This window comes from Coturnix japonica, chromosome 1 (genome assembly GCF_054131305.1).
Source record: "Coturnix japonica strain WE chromosome 1, WE-NBRP24, whole genome shotgun sequence".
Classification (NCBI taxonomy): domain Eukaryota; kingdom Metazoa; phylum Chordata; class Aves; order Galliformes; family Phasianidae; genus Coturnix; species Coturnix japonica.
The window spans coordinates 44,294,199-44,311,905 of NC_140663.1; the positions used below are offsets into that span (position 1 = coordinate 44,294,199).

The window sequence follows — 17,707 nt, forward strand, 5'->3', positions numbered from 1 at the left end:
GCCTGTAAAATAACAATATTCCACTGGTCATTAAGTTAAGAGATAGTTGAGTATTTGATACTGAAATTCATAAATTTGGTTTTTGCCTGTTTTTCCAAGTCCAGAGAATTTTGTTTGAAATCTTCTCCTACTGCTCAATTCATCAGTTTCTTTATAATAAGTACTTCAGTTCTGAGACCTCACTTACTCATTGTTCAGTTCATATCCCTTTTCCATTCGTGTTCCCTGGATTTGCTTTTGCAAAATGAAGGAGTTTTGTCTTTCAGAGTGGGAAGGTCACAGGAGGCGATTCAGGAGGTGTCATTGACCTTACACTGGATGAAGAGGATGATGTCTCCTCTCAGGGTAAGTGAGAAGGATTTTCCTAACAGCTGGGGCATTTGAGCTGCAAGTATTATTTCATGCCCTTAAAGGATAGAAAGGAGTTTCAGTGGTTCTTATTCCATGCTGTTACTGTAAAGCAGGGCTCTTACTAGAGAATTCTGATAGGCATTAAATAAAAGGAGTTCTGCTTAGTAATAAATACTGTCTTTAAATTTTTTCCCTTTTCCTTTAAGAGTTGTTGCTGTCTGCATTTAAATCTGTTGGAAATAAACAATCAAGTAATTTGAAAAGTTTAAATTCTTTATTACATTTTTTAAACTTCCTCTAGACAGATTTTGTCTTTGTTGACTGATTAAAGACCTTTTTACAGTTGATATTCAGGCATTAGATTATTAGAGCTTCTAATCCTTTTTATCATCCTAAACAAGCAACTTTGTGTAAATAGCAAATGAAGATCTGATCTGTTCTTTGCTTTGGTCTGTGTGCCAAGATTAGAGTAAATATAGTTGTGCTTTTATGTCCTTTGACAATGTATTTGCACCTCATTGCTCTGACTGTAGTTTTGCAAGCTCATTTTTTTGCATGGATATTAGCCCCTCTTCTTTTCCATGTTGTGGTTTAGATTTGTAGTTTTGCTTTACACCTCCAGTAGTGATGATTTCCATTTTATGTTCATTTCCAGAAATCAAATTGTCCTTTCTCTTGAGTTCCGCATTTTTAGTGAAGACGATATTTTGTTTATTTGGCATTGGAATAGTCTCTACATTACTTCTAACCTTAATTCTGTGCTTACTGTGTACCTAGTCTTTGGTTTTCCTTCTGATATTTTTACCTACATAGCTAAATAACCTTTTGCTAGTGATATATAAATTGATTATCTTTCATCATTTTTGACTGACAGAATCCTGACCTAGTTTCCAATAGCTGGAATCTCAGCAGGGTTCTTGATTTGTTAGGGATGAATTATGTTGCTTCTATGTGTGATAAAAACAAAACAAGTCATGTTAGCCCAGACTGTCCTTGTTATCTAAATAACCCTTTTATAGCAGTAGTATGTCTGGATTCCTACTAGCTGGATCATGAACACACGGAGTTCTATATCATGACTAAGCATGCACTCTAATTATGCATCATTTAAATTATGCAGTGGCATTTGAAATGTGTAGAAATCTAAGTATTCAAAGTGGGTACATGTGTACATCTCAATAGTAATCTCTTCAAGGAATTTGCTGGACACTGGGAAGTCTCTCATACCAGTGTGAAATACAAGAAGTTTGAACTAATCACAAGACTTGTTACTTTATGAAACAGCAGGAAATATCTCGCTTTATATTTTCAAAACAAAGATCCCTTCACTGCTTCTTCTAGGTGCTGCTTTGTTCACTGAAAGAAAATTGTTTTTGTCAAATGACTTCAGCAGAGTAGCTCAGCTGTTTAGTCTACAGACGGGGGACAATGCAGAAAGTCTGCAGTTTATTTTGTGTTACTTTTGAGGTTGTGAATTGTGTTAGATTTGTCATACAGGAGTTTTGAAGGGTACTGCTACTTTAAGCTATCAGTAGCTGATGTTAAAGACAGCTCAGTATGATCATCAAAATACTTTCCACTTCCTCATAAGTAAGTAAACATCTTGGGCCATACTGCCATTAGCCTTGTTCTTTTGTGTAACTTCATTAGCATACTTGATCAATAGTTTCTAAACATGTTATTCAGTGTATTGCTGATATGTATTCTCAAGTGAGAATCAACCCTACGAGGAGAGGCTAAGGAAGCTGGGGCTGTTTAGTCTGGGGAAAGGGAGGCTGAGCGGAGACTTTATCGCCCTCTTCTAGTACCTGAAAGGTTCTTACAGTGAGAGTGGGGCAAGTCTCTTCTCACTAGTGACAAATGACAGGACGAGGGGAAATGGCCTCAAGTTGCACCAGGGCAAATTTAGGTTGGATATTAGGAAGAACTTTACAGGAAGGGTAGTTAAGTACTGGAATAGGCTTCCCAGGGGGGTGGCTGAATTGCCATCCCTGGATGTGTTTAAGAGCTGTTTGGATGGGTATGATTTAGCAGAGGGTTTTTAGAGTTAGGTTTAGTACTATGTTAGGTTTTAGAGGGTTTAGTACTATGGTTAGGCTGCGGTTGGACTTGATCTTCAAGGACTTTTCCAACCTGGGTAATTCTATGATTCCGTGATTAAGTGTGTAATATTTTTCATTTCTACATTGTGTACTCTTTTTCTGAAGTACTGGTTGCTGCATGTGCAGTTTCGTCAGGGCAAATCATTTTTGAATGGCTGCCCTTAGAACTTAGTCCCTTAATTTTGTGTTTTCTAGTTTTTTTGGTGGTGCCTTATCTGCCCACTGTTACTCTAATCTAGCTTAAAAATACAGCTTCCCAGTTCTCCTTGTGGACAGAAGGGCCACAGATTTGCACTCAAATTATTTTACGATGCCACAAATAAACTAAATTAGGAAAAATACTGCTGTAGTGAAATACAAATGAAGGTGCTGTATTACTCAGTTGTCCAAGTCAGCAGCAGGTAAGTCACACTGACAATGTGAGAAAACAAAATTTGAAATCTTCTAAATTTTTTTAATAATAAAGCTATTTTCCTTTATTAAGAACACAGTATGAAATTTCAGAACAGCAATAAATGGGCTGACTATCTTATCAAACACAGGTAAGAGTCAGCAAATAAAAGAAATGTAAGCACCAGAAGGAGACAAGAATTATCACTTATTTTTTTAAGTTTAACACAGCAATCAGTGGTTTAGCCCTTTTTAAGGTTTAGACCACTCCTTTCTTGGTGGAAAAAATCAGATTTTCAAATTATACAGAAATACACAGACTTCATAATGATAGAATGAAACATGGAGTATAGTGTAGAAAATGACATGATGAAGGGGAGAAACTGAATAAAATTTTAACAGTTTGGTTTGCAGAATGAAAAGATGAGAGAAATGCTAGGAAATATTTTTTGATAATCTGAATGACAGGAAATGAACAGATCTGTGATGTTCCAGTTTCTGTTTGCAGTTATCATTGTTATTGTTATTTTGTTTTAAAGCAGAGGCCAAGAAGCAGAATCAGAATCCTACAGCACAGAGCACCCCTACCCAGCCTTTGCCTCGCCCCCTACCACCTTTGCAACCAAACCCTCTGCAGCAAACAGGCGTGCCAACAAGTGGACCTTCCCAGACCACTATACATGTATTACCTACAGGTAAATTCATTTATGTTATTCTGTCTGAAGTTATGGGTTTTTTGTGTTGTTGTTGTTGTTGTTGTTGTTGTTGTTCTTGTTGAGTATTAGAATCATCTTACAACTCATCAGTTCTGTGGACTCTTAATAGCTTGTGTTCACTTGTGATTTTTATCTTCTCCACAGCTATCCTTACACTCAGGACTACTTTTGTTTACACAGATCAGATATAGTAATTGTTTTTTTTTAATGGTTTTTTTTTTTCTATATTTGGATGTATTAGCAATAGAAGATTTGGGTTTGTTTCTTTTTCTTCACTCTGATCCTTTAGGATATTATTTTTGTCTTTTCTGTTTGGAGTTTGAATATGCTGACATAGTTTCAGGTGACAATTGTCATTACCATTTGTTTATGCTATGCTTTCTTGCGCTATCAGAAGCAGATAGAATTTTGTGGCAACAGCTTTTATTTTGCATGGTCTGGAATTACATTCTAGGTTTTGATTTGTCTTTCTTTTTCCAGCTCCGACAACAGTGAATGTAACTCATCGACCAGTGACTCAAACAGCTGCAAAACTTCCTATACCACGAGCCCTACCTAACCATCAGGTGGTCTATACCACAATTCCTGCACCGCCAGCACAGAATTCTGTAAGAGGAACTGTCGTGCCAAGTCCAAGTTTGAGGCCAGTCAACCCACAGACTGGAGGTGAGGGATTCTTTCCATCAAGCACATTCCAGCACAGCGCAGCTTCGTATATTCTGCCTAGTGGATCTGGATTCTTTTGTGTTGTTGTTTTGTTTTGTTTTACAATGCTAGTCCAAATTAGAGGTTATTTTTTTGCTAACCTAAGGACTTGAGAAAATTTCCAGCTATTAAGAAATAATTCACACTACAACTATGTAAGTGAGGAAAAAGTGGAATGGAATTATCTCACACACTGCCTCTGCCAACTGTGCATCTCTGGGTGGCATTCCCAGTGCTTCAGAAGGTATCAGTAAGTAACGTCATGAGCACAGCTGTTCTGGAGGATAGATAAAGACTATTTTGTTTTTAAGCTTGTAAGCTTGAAATCTTTATGAATGTAGTAAGTCATGTTTGATTTCCCATCTAAAATTCTGTCATGATCTCTTATGTCCCTTGCCCAGCAAGTTTTCTTATTTTAAGTCTAGACAGATAGAACTTCTCACCAAATGCATCAATTTCTGATGCATAATTGTATTTCTTTGACTAGGGATGTCAGCAAGTTCATCTCAACTTTGCAAGTGTAACCAGTGTCTTCCCATAGCAGAGAAACATGAATTAAGTACTCCATCTTCACAATAAAAACCTTGAAGTTAAATAGTAGTTTATATTTTGCTATTCAGTGGGGAATTTTAACTGTTTTTTTAGCTATCCACAATTTCTCTACTATGCTTCTTCAGCATGGTTTAACGTAAGTTTCCCTGTCCCATTGTACAGACTGAGGTTACATTTATGTGACATCCAGGTAGTGAATCTTCTTAGACACCATCTGTATAAGTCAGACTCAGAACACTTTGTGCTCGAACAGAGTGAGACTGTACCTCCATAAAATCCTCCAGATTTATGGTTCTGAAACACTGTTTTGGGGAGAAAAAAAGCATCCATGTGTATTTGTAGCCATTTAATTCCAAGAATCTCTGGCAACTAGGTTCACTTGCATTGCCTTGGGTTGTGAAAAAGCAGCAGTGCTAACTAAGCAGAAATTGATCAGACAGTTCTTGAGCTATGTATATGAAGTACCAGGGTGTGAGGAAATAAGCGTTCCTTTCAGAGTATTTGTATTTCTTAAACTCACAGTACTGCTGAGTCACATGCACTTGAGTTCAAATTCTTTTCAGAGATAAGTCTACATCTTGTGTTCCTGATGACAGAAGACCATAAAAGACAGGATAACCTCAACCCACGTTAGTTTTTTTTGTCACCGTTTGCCTTAGCTGCAACTCAAACCTGTGCAATCTACCTTCTATTTTGGAAGGAGTCTTGAGTACTTAACATTCTATTCACTTAATTATTTTAGTAGCAATTTCTACTTTGTACCAAATATGTATTGGACATGCAAGATACTTAAGATGTTGTTGAAGAACTTACAATAGATAATTTGCTATTTTAAAACTTTATGTAGGAGAACTTAATGAGAGGGAATTCATGTGTTTTTCGGGAGAAATCATCCAACAGCAGATCTCTGTCTCTGTCAGATCTCTGACTCTGCTGGTCCATTGATAGAATGAAAGCTTAGCCTTTGATTATCTGCTTAGAAATTCTCAAGATTTCCAATAAAAATAAATAAGATTCAGGTTGACAGAACCCTGAATAACCTAATCAGAGAGCATTTTTCCAGCTGCAGGTTGGGCCACATCATCTCCAGAGATCCCCTCAAACCTAAACTTCTCTGTAATTATGTTGGTGTTAGTGTAAGTTACACAGACATAACTTTTCAAGTTAGAGTATTATGCAGTACCATTGCCTGATGAGCTAAATATAATATATAAGAAGCTAACTGTTCTTTCCTAATACTCTGATTTCCATGTGCCTCAGGACAAGGACACCAGCTGGTTGGCCTAAGCAGGTTTGAAGATCAGTTTATATGGAATACAGATTATTTCAAGGCTTCACACTTGTATACCAGATGTAGATGTTTTGTTTAATTGTAGCAAAATGGCAGTTCCTATGAGTACATATTCATAGCAGTGTCCATTCTGTGAGAGAACGACGTAATCTTCTCTGGTTTTCATACCATCCACAACACAGCCTCCTAGCATTTGAATACTGAGTGGGTGTCATTCTGCTGCTGCACCATTTATCTTCTCCTTCTTCAATCTCAATGTGATTTGATTTATTTATTTTTGTAAAGCTAACGCTGCCTGAATCTCCCCCACTTCTCCTCCCTCATTTCTTTCATACTAGAAATGGCTAAAACATCATTCTGTCCCTTCTGCAGACATTAGTATGTGTTTTCTTTTACAGCTTAGAGGAATGGAAAATGGTTTTGGTTTAGTACAGTGATTAGTCTAATGGCAGTTTGAGAAGGATATGTCAGTTTGAAATTTGGTGTCGTCCAGCTGAATGAAGGAGTTTGGCTTCCAGTGTTCTGTTTTGCTGCTTTTAAATTTTCAGTACTCAAAACTATTCATTGTGCTTCTTACAGGCATGACGGTACGAATGCCTCAAACAACTGCATATGTTGTGAACAATGGACTAACTCTTGGATCTGGAGCGCCTCAGCTTACAGTCCATCATCGACCACCACAAGTGCATGCTGTGAGTACTGTCATTTTGAAATCACTTAAGACAATTTACAGACTTGTCTCTGCACTAGTATGTCTCAGATTGCTTCTTAGTGTGAACTGAAGAATTGTGAAATGTCTTATAGACACTTTCCAGCCACTTCACATATAATACCACTGTACCACCTTCAGAAAGTTCTAACAGGAAAAGTGAAAGCTGTGCTGCCTTAGCTTACATGAGAGTTCTTCAAATCAGCTATATTGTATATTGAAAAATTGTGTGAATTATCTGCAGGTGACTTGTGGAGTCAAGGGTACAAAAGAACTGCCACAAGAAGTTTTATTGTGGTTTGAAACTGTAAGTTATGGAATTGCCTATGAGTTGGATGACAATACTTCCATGTTGTGCAGGTTAGGGAGCACTGGAACAGGTTGCGCAGTGGGGTTCTGGAGTCTCTTCCTTGGAGATGTTCAGAAGCTACCTTTACATGGTCCTGAGCAATCTGCCTGTAGATGGCCCTTGCTTCAGGAGGGGTTGGAACAGATGGCCTTCTGAGGTCCCTTCCAACCTCAACCATTTGGTCATCTTGTGATGAGGCCTGAAGCATTTGACATGGTACCCCACAACATCGTTTTCTTCAAATTGGAAAGATATGAATTAGGTGGGCAGATTGATCAGTGGATAAAGAACTGGCTGCAGGATTGAGTCTAGAGAGCAGTTGTCAGGGGCTTAATGTCCAGATGGAGATGAGTGTCAAGCGGTGTCCCACAGGGGTCGGTGCTGGCACCAGTGCTCTTTAATATCTTAATCAGTGACACTGCCAATGGGATTGAGTGCACCCGCATCAAGTATGCTGATGACACCAAGCTGTGGGTTGCAGTTGACACACCTGAGGGACAGGATGCCATCCAGAGGGACCTGGACAGGCTTGAGCATTGGGCCCAGGTGGACCTTATAAGGTTCAACAAATACAAATGTAAGATCTTGCACCTGAGTCAAGGCAACCCTTATTACAAATACAAGGTCTTTAGCAGGGTCTGTGGTAATGGAATGAGGGAAAGTGGATTCAAGTTCAGAGAGGGTAGTCAAGGTTAGACATAAAGAAAAAGTATTTTACAGTGAGAGTGATGAGGCACTGGAACTGGTGGCCTAGAGATGTGGTTGATGCACTGTCCCTGGAGACTTTCAAGGTGAGGCTTAATCAAGCCCTGAGCAACTTGATTTAACTGTGGGTGTCCATGTTCATTGCAGAGCAGTTGGACTAGATGACCTTTAAAGGTCCCTTCTAACTCTAAGGATTCTGTGATTCTGTGATCTGTTTTTCAGTACTGATCCTTGCAAAGGTTAGGTAGAAGAACATAGTATATACAACATCCTTAATTGTCAAGTCCTGAATTTTTGAGGTTTGGGGTCTTTGGGGTTTTTTTGTGGGGGATTGTTTGTTTTAATCACCACTTGGGTTGATTGTTTCTGTCTCACCTCAAACCCTTTTTAGTAAGACAGAATTTACTTTTGACTAATGTTATATTGTTTTGTTGTTGGGACTGAAGTATGTTACCTGCATGCGCAATTGTTACACAGTCACCTCATTTCCAGTTTCCTGATTTGGTAAATATAGTACCAAAGTGACTAACAGTTCTTTGAATCTAGACATCATTCAACTTTCAGATATCTCCACTGATAAATAGTGAGAAGAAAGCAAGTCAGTATCACACACACAAAACTTAAAGAAAACAACTAGCTGATTCCACCATGAAAAAGTCTCTGGCATTACAGTAACACAATGTCATGCCTACTGTAACCACATTCCTAAACTGAAATTAACTAACATAAATAATAGACCTAGGAAAGTTTCTGTGATGGAAATGTTTCAATATAAAGTCACATTTTTGCCCATATTTCAAAACTTTCTAGAAACTGAGGCTGAGATTTTGTGTTCAGTTCAGGGTGATAAACATGCATGTTGTTCCACTACCATTTCTTCCTTCTGTGACTCAAAAAGCTGCCTGTTAAAAAGATGATGTTGAGTTGCCAGCTCAGTCCACTGTCGGGGATGTTTTGAATAATGTAGGAGAAGCAGCTCAGATACAGATTAGCTCAAACTCATTGTGAACCTGCCCACTTAGTCTTGGTAAATGGCCAGGTGCTCACAGTCCATCATCTCATGCGTAGGAAGCAAACCGGATATAGAGAAGTAACTGTGGCAACAACCTTCTGTACAGGTAGTGATTTATATGTGAATAATAACTTCTGACATCCTTGGTTCAGCCCCTTCTCATCCTTTGCTTCTGTTTATGCCTGATGCTTTCTATACACAGGACTTTGAGTAGTGATGGTTGAATGACTGTGGGCTGATTTCTTTCCATTTGCTTTGGAAATGATGAATTAAAACCTCTTTCCACTGCTGTAGACTTATCTTTCCCTGATTGCTCTTATGTTGCATAGGAGCCACCACGCCCTGTACATCCTGCCCCGCTCCCAGAGGCACCACAGCCACCACGCCTGCCCCCTGAAGCTGCCAACACTTCTCTGCCTCAAAAACCACAGCTGAAGCTGGCACGGGTACAGAGCCAGAATGGTATTGTGCTGTCATGGAGTGTCATAGAAGTGGACCGGAGTTGTGCCAGTGTGGACAGTTACCATCTCTACGCGTACCACGAGGACCCGAGTGCTACTATGCCTTCCCAGTGGAAGAAGATAGGAGAGGTGAAGGCCCTTCCACTACCTATGGCATGCACTCTTACTCAGTTTGTGTCTGGCAGCAAATACTACTTTGCAGTCAGAGCTAAGGACATCTATGGCCGTTTTGGACCCTTCTGTGACCCCCAGTCTACAGATGTGATCTCCTCTCAGAGCAGTTAAACTGGAGTTCTTTGAAGCCTTTAAACCCATCCTACTTCCAAGGGTTACCCTGGTTTTGAGGGGTTTGATCCCATGCATGAAATTCACTTTTAAATCCACTCTCTGCAGGATTAATTTAGACAGCTGCGTGATACACTACATACATTCAGAACCAAAAGAAAAATAAAGTCTCACTTCTATCAAGAGAACCTGTTTTTCTGGATAAGTCAAGTCATGGGCCATTCAAAAATTTCGTTTTCCTTCTCATGACAGCTGTTCCACCTAGACATCTACCTACTCTTTATTCAAGAGCACGTTGGATGCCTGGGATTCTGCTTCTGAGTGGGAGCAAAAATATAAATTGCAGTCTTTTTCTGAAGCTGAACTACACCTGTAGTGCCTATCAAGGCACTAACACGAAGGCAAGAACAGATTTGCCTCTTCTACCTAGCTCTCTTTGAGCAGGCTGCAATACGGAAGGTGATTCAAAGTCTTACTTGTGTGCTGGAAGATAGAGTGATCTGTTCTTAAATTACCAACAGTAATCAGCTGTCTGGGGAGAGGGAAGGGAACTTTACTCTGGCCAGGGAACCAATGTCTGTGAATTTGGAGGTGGTGTAGTGGGGGAAAAAAATAAATCACCCCACTACCTCCTACCTCTCCCAAATAAGAGCTCTCCTCTACTGTCACCATCCACCTCCATTCACACTTGGAGCATTCCTAGGACAGATCTGAAACTGGATTGTAGAAATCACATTCACACCTCTCTAGCTCAGATGATTTTTTCTGCCTCTCCCCTTATATGTCCAGCCCTGTTTTTTAGATTTATTTTGTGCCTTAAACAGTAATTTCAGAAATAAATGTAGCCAGATACCTTGTGGTGTTCATTTGCTTGGAGTTACTTCTCCTTTTACCCTCTAGCCTTTCATTACTGCTTCTTGTTTTCCTGGCCCATAGTGATTGTTTCTTTCTATAAGTACCAGACAGTGTAACATCTACTGATGCTGGACTCCTTTTTATCTGTACTTTCAATCAACCTTTCCTTCGCTGCAATTAATGAGTTGTTGTTTCTGTCCTGTGAAAAATACTAGTGTACAGACAGTATTTTCCACCAGAGTTTTTCCGTCCTGTTCTTCTGGGAAAGCTGTATGCTGCATTTCAGCCAAAGAAACCTATGTGATGTAGCACCATGAAAGCTTCTATTTGTTGGCACTCAGTTTAGACATTCAGTTGGTAGAAAAACGTACAAAGTTGGCCTCTTAGTCCTCTGTTGCAGTCACCTGCCTGCCTCTGCTGAAAGCTAACATCCCCGGAGTGCTTTAGACACTGGCCCAAAATTTGTGAGCAACTGCAAATGTTCCTGGAAGCTTTCATGATGCTTCTGAGCTGAGAAATCAAAACAGTGCATCTGCCCCCCTGTCCTGTTGACATGTTCTTAAGCTTTTTTTATGCATAACCAAACTGTAACACCTGGACAAGAAAGGATATGTAAGTTATTTATTTTTTTCATTTTTAGGAACAAGGACAGCATCTTGTTTCTGTCCAGAATAACCAAATATCGGATTTAGAAGGGAAAATGTCTGGGCTTTCTTTAGATTTGTTTCACCATCTGACAAAGCCGTAGACATTACATATTCCTTAATTCCAATACTGGCTGTCTTGAAAAATTTAAACAGAAAGCCAGGTTAAAAAAGACACAAAACATGGCTAATGAAATAATCTTTGTGATAATGTGTTCTTCTGTTGTGTACCCTTCAAGAACATTATGTGAAAGAAACTCAGTTTGTAGACTTTTGTCCATACTACTTTTCTGCACTCCTTCATACAGCTGGGATTGTTGCTTCTGTCAGGTGAGTAACAAATACTGTCAGTATGGGAGGGGTATTGAGTTGGGTAGGCAAAAATTCTGTCTACATCCATGTATCATGAGAGAAGGTTTGAATCTCATGTATGAAAAGTGTTTAACTTTTCCTTTGAATAACAGTTGTTCCCATATTACTGGTGCCAATGATCAATAATGCCTTGATTTTTTTCTATGTGGAATTAAACGTTCTGTCTGCCTCTTTCAAGGAATAATTAATAATTCATTTACACTACTTTTGAAAAGTTGAGTCCTTATAAAGGAAGTTCTGTAGTAGAGGTTTAGAGCAATTTCATCCAGTTGATGGCTGTTAAAGCATCAGTTTACTTTAATGTCTTTGAGGTGGTACCAAAGGGCTGTTGGCCATACCAGTACAATGAGGTTTTATAGTTTGAAAGTTAAAATAAATATTAGAATCCAATGTGGAATTTATGCTGCTTATTGAATTTTGATCCCAGTCTCAGCTTTTCTATAGTTTGTGCTTGCTTTTTGCTCACAGTTGTTCCTAGTTTTGTCTTGCTTGGGTTAGGCAGGTGGTGAGAGTCTCGTGTCACAATTTTTTTTTCCTTTCTCCAATGGAGGTAATAGTTGGGAAGGCCTGGTACTGTGTGGAGGTTTTGTGGACTGCATCTTTAGCAAGAAGACTCATCTTTATTTACTAAAGAAGGACGTTCTCAACGAAATTGAAAGTGGCTTCTTGCTTAACAGTTATTTCTGTTATGCAGGGCAGAACGCAGCTCATTTTTGTGAATAGATTAAGCAGGTTGGCTGCTGTTTGCTGCCACAGTTGTAGAGTGAAATCTCTTTCATTACAGCAGAGATGTTAGGATCCAATTTCAGCATCTTAGGCAAGTTCTGGTGGCTCAGTACATGATAAAGCATAGCTTGATTTTTCAGATGCGTTGCTCAGCTTGGCAACATTGCAGGTAGCAGTTCTTAACACTGATGTGCAGAGAACTGTGCCACTTCTGTGGAGCTATTTCACCGTGGAACAGATCTCTGCAGTGAGTACTTACCCCTTATGTTAAGGAACGGGAGTACTGCTTAACTTCAGTGGCACTTTTCCCAATGTTCTGACATGGCTGTTTTTTATTTATCATTTAACCTCCCAGAAACAATAAAAATACTGAGATACTGCATTTCCACCAGCTACGCATTCAGAAATAACTGGTTTCATTTAACAGCATTTGTTTGAAAGTATTACCAAAATATCTGGGAACATTCAGTACAGGTCTATTAAAACTGTGCTTTAGTCATCATAAAAGTGTTGGTTAGCTGAGGTTTCTAGTATTTCACTTTTAAATATGCTACGGGTCTCTACACAGCTTTCAGGCGGTAGACTAGACTAGAGCAGTTTGGTTGGAAGGGATCTACAGAGATCATGAAATCCAAACAGCTGACCACTTCAGGGCCACCACCAAGAGTTAAAGCATGTTATTAGGGACATTATCCAAATGCCTCCCTGCACCTAATGCAGGTTTTTCCATCTTCATTTTCAGTACCTTGGTATAAATTGTTCCTAGCTAATAAGTTGTGCTGATACCACTGGGTACGTAGCACGTTAGCTGCACCACCTCAGATCTAGTTCTCCATGTTTTGGCAAACACTGCACTGATTCTCCACTTCTTATTTTCATCATGTTTCTGGTTTGGTTTAGGTTTGATTTGTGCCTACGGGCAAGAGGTAACTTGAGTTCTGTTTCTGGTTGGGAGGAAGCCCTCCTGTGGAGTGCTGATGGCAAAATGCCTCTTTTCCTCCTAGTTACAGCTGCACTGATCTCCTTTATTTCGGTACAAGTCTAAAAAAAAGCTTTAGTGGATTCCAATAACCTTAGGAAGGGTGTAGACTGTAGGTACAGCACGTGTACTGCAGCTGCAGTAACAACTGTAAGTAAGGGTGCAGAGGCAGGTTCCTCTCAGCCTGTGATTACTTCTGTGCTCCAAGCCAGCTTCCCTGAGAGCGGCAGTTGGTCTCAGCTCTGCTCCTCTCAGTGTGCTTGCTACCCTTTAACACGTTAGATCACAAGCAGTGATACACTCACACACCCAACGTTTTTAGCACAAGGCTGGAAATGCCCATGGTGTCTTCCCTGTAAAAATAAGGGGTCTTATCCTGCTTCCTTTGAAAATAATGGCAAAACCCCCTCGTGCCTTCAGTGGGAGCTTGATTGGGCCCAATAGTAGGATCTGAGCACTGTTTTGTACTATAACAAACTATCCATACACTTCTTCCTTTATGCTGTTTGTCTTAAGCGTCCACTAAATAAGAGTCTATTATATGTAGGGACCAGGTCAGATGTATTTTTGCTCCCCAAACAGCCATTCCCCAGTTCTAGACTATTGTATACGCTGTACAAAATCAAGCTGTGATTCTGCCTTCTTATGAACTTCAGTATTTTCATTTGGTCAGAAATATCTATCCAGATTTTTTAAAATAGAAGCTCGATATATTAAATATCTATTTTTTTAGTTTGTTGGTTGGGGTAGGGGTGGGCATTGTATGAAAACACTGGAGAGGGGAGTTCAAATGACAGTGACTGTGCCAGCCCTGCCACCAGATCTGTGTTCCCTTCTCAGTACCTTCTGAAAGGCAAAGAAATTGCTAAGAAAAAGCTAATAACTTGATTTTTTTCTTTTCCTCCCTTCTGCCCACCTGTTAGAATGCATCTTTATTTCTCATTGTCTTTGCGCAGGCTGAGCATTCCTTTTTGTTTTGTTCTAATATATATTATATGCACACACACACATATATTTATATATATTTGAAATACTGTCTTAATTTAATGGGGTATATCTGTAAATAAGGCAACTGGGTAGTAACTGTTTGGGGAGTCCCGTTCAGCTGTAGAGTATTCTTGGCTATTGAGTCAAACATGCAAAATCCTTTTCAAGTAGCTCCATCCGACTTCTTGTTTTGCTTTGCAGCTGGACTTGTAAATACAAAAGGACAGCTTTTATGTCCAATTTAAACTGGGCAGTTGCAAGTTCTCCCCATTTTTGTATGTATTGTAGATTAGCGTGTGTGTATGTGTTACCTGTAGTGGGGTTTTGTCTGACAAGTATGAAATTTATACTTTGAAATAAACTACTGGGTTTTTATTGTTTTGAGTCATCTGTGCTTAGTTCCAGACATCTCACGTGTGTGCGCTCATCCTCTCCAGCCATGCTGCCTCCTGGAGGATGGAGCAGCGCCAGCTTTCAGTTCTGTAGTTGCAGTGCCATCTTGGTCAAGTAATGTCAAGCAGTTGTGGTTTGGCTCCATTCCTAGAAAGCCAGCTGTGTGATGCTGCTCCTCCGGGCTTTTCAATAGAGCAGAAATTAAAGCCATGTGCTCAGTTCTAGAAAGTTGCAAAGCAAAGAGAGGCTCTGTGTCCTGGACAAACATTCCTGAGTGCTGAGCCCACACTTCAAGGGCAGTATCACTAATCTGTGGTGGTAATACTTCCCTGGCATGATAGTGTATGGACTCATGTTAATGGTTGGATACAATCACACCTGGAAGTCCTGAGAGTTCCCTCAAGCTGCCTGTTTAGAATACTGGTCTCCGTTGTGCCTGTAGTTTAGACCGTTGCTTTCATTAAGAAATGTCAGTTTCAGCACTTTGCTCAACTGCAGCTCATGCAGGTGCTGCGCTGGGGATGGAGCTGTGTCCCAGTCACTGCAGCTGCATTCAGTGCTAGCTGGGCTGCTCATGGAGGAAGGACATGGTGCAGTACAGCAAGCATGCAGTGATCTTGAACCCAGCACAGCTATTAACAGCAAAAGATAAGAGTCACAGTCACATGGGTTATTTTCACGGCTCACAAGGTCCCTTTTATGTAAATATTTATTCAGAGAAAAGGGCTCTTCAAAGCAGAACTCTGTTTTCCCATCAACTGAGTTGGAGCACAAAGCTATTCCTGCCACAGGGCAGGAGGCTCATGCTGTAAGAAGGGCCCATCTTCTCTCCTTTAAGAACTCACAAAGGGGCATCTCACAGCTGCTGACTGCATCCACATCCAGCACACAGCTGTGTGTACCCTGGCAAAGAACAGTCTGACACAGGAAGCTATGGCCAGTTCACTGGTCCCTATGGACTGACACTGAGACAATGCACTTCTATTTGTGCTTTTTGCTTTTAAATATGAAAACAGCAAAAGTTCGCAGTAAATACAACTTATCCTGTTGCTTAGGAGTAACAGAAGAATTCCTCCAGCTGCTCTGTGCTCCCATCTCAGCGAGCTGCTGCTTCCCAGCAGGTCCCTCCAGCAAACGGCTGCCCCTCCTGCAGGTGGGGTCCTCTATGAGGTTCAGAGCCAGTCCTTCCACCTGTGCCAGCTTCTTGGCAGCAGCCTCTGCCCACTTACAGGAGTTAGAAACATCTCAATGCAATGTCAGGCACAAACATCTGAATGCTGCACAATGTTCATGTTTGGTGTTTATTCTGAAAGTACCGACCCTGCTGCCCTGTAAGCCTGGAGCCTTCCCTTGCCACAGCAAGGTGCAGTGCTCACAGCACTGACCAGCCAGGCAGAGGCTGCTACCCTTGATCAAGGGCCAGCAGGAACTACATCCACACACTCCAAAGACAAAGTGAGTAGCACACAGAGGAACAATATTCTCCCAAAACTGCCAGTAGGGCCAGGGAAAGGCATCTGTGCAGCACTAGCTCTTGGCTCATACACGGCATCAAGAGAACATCACATTTTATCTCCATCCAACGGCAGAACAGTTGAATGTACAGCAAGTATATGTGTGCCCCTGCAGCCAGTTCTGATGCAGTGCAGATGTTCTCTGAGGCCTCTCCGACATACTTCCTGGTACAGCAAACAGATTACTTCATTCTCTGCACTGATTTTGAGCCTCAGCAAAACCTGATGTATTAATTTCTGGTCTCCTCTGCCTCTTGGCAAAAATCAAGCACAATGTGACAGCCAGGTATTTAGGGCAGAGAGTCAGTCGAGCTGCAGTAACCTACTTCCTTCCCCAGCCCTCTCTAAAACCTCACACACTTCTGCCTACATGATTTAGGGTGGTACTGTGCCCTGTTTAGACTGGACTGTCAAGGCCAAGAGGAAAGAGCTGTTTATTTGTTGTGTGTGTAATTAAGAAGGCTCGGTTACCTACTGTGGAGAACATGGCTGTGACTCTTTGACAGTAACAATCCCCGCTGATAAGCAACTTACAGCATGTTGCCAACACAGCTCAGACTAAAGGCAGCCATGGAGCCAGCAGAGAGGTAAAACCAAGTGGCTCAGCCCAGGCCTGGAGGCAGCTCCTATGTCTAGACACAGATCTCTTCCGTGACTGCACAGCAGTTCATTCACACTCTGGGAGCTGCCAAGCTGATGCTCAGACCAACAAAGGGCAGCACAGCACCTGCTGCCTCCCATCCATCCCAGCCAAGGCCACCCAGACAGCCCAGAGCAGAGTGCTCACTGCGCTGCACAGAGCAGGAGAGGGGCAGGCAAGGCATGAGGATGTGTACATCCAGCTGGATTTATTACACATAGGAATGAAAGTTTCCATGAAAAAAAGTAAAATCCCATTTTGGAATATCAGCGCTGACTTTACAGGATTGGCCTCATAGTGACAAAGCCGAAGTTGTACGATTCAGGCAGGCCCTGATGGCGTGTGTTGTTGAACCGCCTCCAGGTGAAGACCGGGAGACCACCCTGCACTGGGGGACCATTGATGGCGGTGGCTGTGAATGCTGAAGCCAGGCGGAAATCTGACACCTGCAATGAAGGACAGAAGGGTTGGCCGGTGTTTGACATGCATCCATCTCATAACAGAAACAGAGAGACTTGGAAACACTACAGCACAGAAACGGAGCAAGGGGAAACGCATGTTGGTCAGGTAGAATTCCTCCCCTGCACCAACGTATCTTCAGCCACAAAGGCAGTGCTGAAGGGGCAGCAGCAAAGCACATGCAGCCCTTTGCACTACCCAGGGTGAGAGCAGCACATCCACCTTCACAGCAGACTTCCCTATGCCTGGGAGTCCCCAGAAGGCCACGAGGGCAGCCTAAGATGATCTGGCATAAGTTCTGCTGTGTGTTAAGCACTTGGTCTGTCCCTTGGAAACTGTCAGACAAGGGCAGTACAGTTACTGCAACTGCCTGGAGCTCCCCACCCTGTTTCTTCATTATCTTCCAGTACAGCCCAGCCCATTCCCCTTGCCTAACTGCTGTCAAAGGCACCTGCTCCCTTGCCAGACACCTCTATACAGCAGTTCTCTGTTTTCACTCTCTAACAACCA

At 41.3% G+C, this 17,707-nt stretch overlaps 2 protein-coding genes across 21 annotated transcripts in view; one reads left to right on the forward strand and one right to left on the reverse strand.

Annotated features, from left to right (window-relative positions):
* The window catches only part of ATF7IP (activating transcription factor 7 interacting protein), a 93,037-nt gene extending 78,471 nt beyond the window's left edge, over nucleotides 1-14,566 (forward strand). For 14 of the 18 annotated variants that reach the window (XM_085539142.1, XM_015861874.3, XM_085539175.1 and 11 more), the window contains 5 exons: nucleotides 267-345; nucleotides 3,383-3,538; nucleotides 4,040-4,225; nucleotides 6,687-6,799; nucleotides 9,212-14,566. In XM_085539142.1, coding sequence (XP_085395268.1) covers nucleotides 267-345; nucleotides 3,383-3,538; nucleotides 4,040-4,225; nucleotides 6,687-6,799; nucleotides 9,212-9,628 — 951 coding nt within the window. In that variant the 3' untranslated portion in view covers nucleotides 9,629-14,566. The remainder of the gene's footprint in view (nucleotides 1-266; nucleotides 346-3,382; nucleotides 3,539-4,039; nucleotides 4,226-6,686; nucleotides 6,800-9,211) is intronic. The other 4 variants (XM_085539161.1, XM_085539186.1, XM_085539165.1 and 1 more) reach the window with 1 other exon arrangement.
* A 2,355-nt stretch (nucleotides 14,567-16,921) lies between these two features.
* The window catches only part of PLBD1 (phospholipase B domain containing 1), a 33,277-nt gene continuing 32,491 nt past the window's right edge, over nucleotides 16,922-17,707 (reverse strand). For all 3 annotated transcript variants that reach the window (XM_015861955.3, XM_032444391.2, XM_015861947.3), the window contains one exon: nucleotides 16,922-17,184. In XM_015861955.3, the coding sequence (XP_015717441.1) occupies nucleotides 17,017-17,184 (168 nt within the window). In that variant the 3' untranslated portion in view covers nucleotides 16,922-17,016. The remainder of the gene's footprint in view (nucleotides 17,185-17,707) is intronic.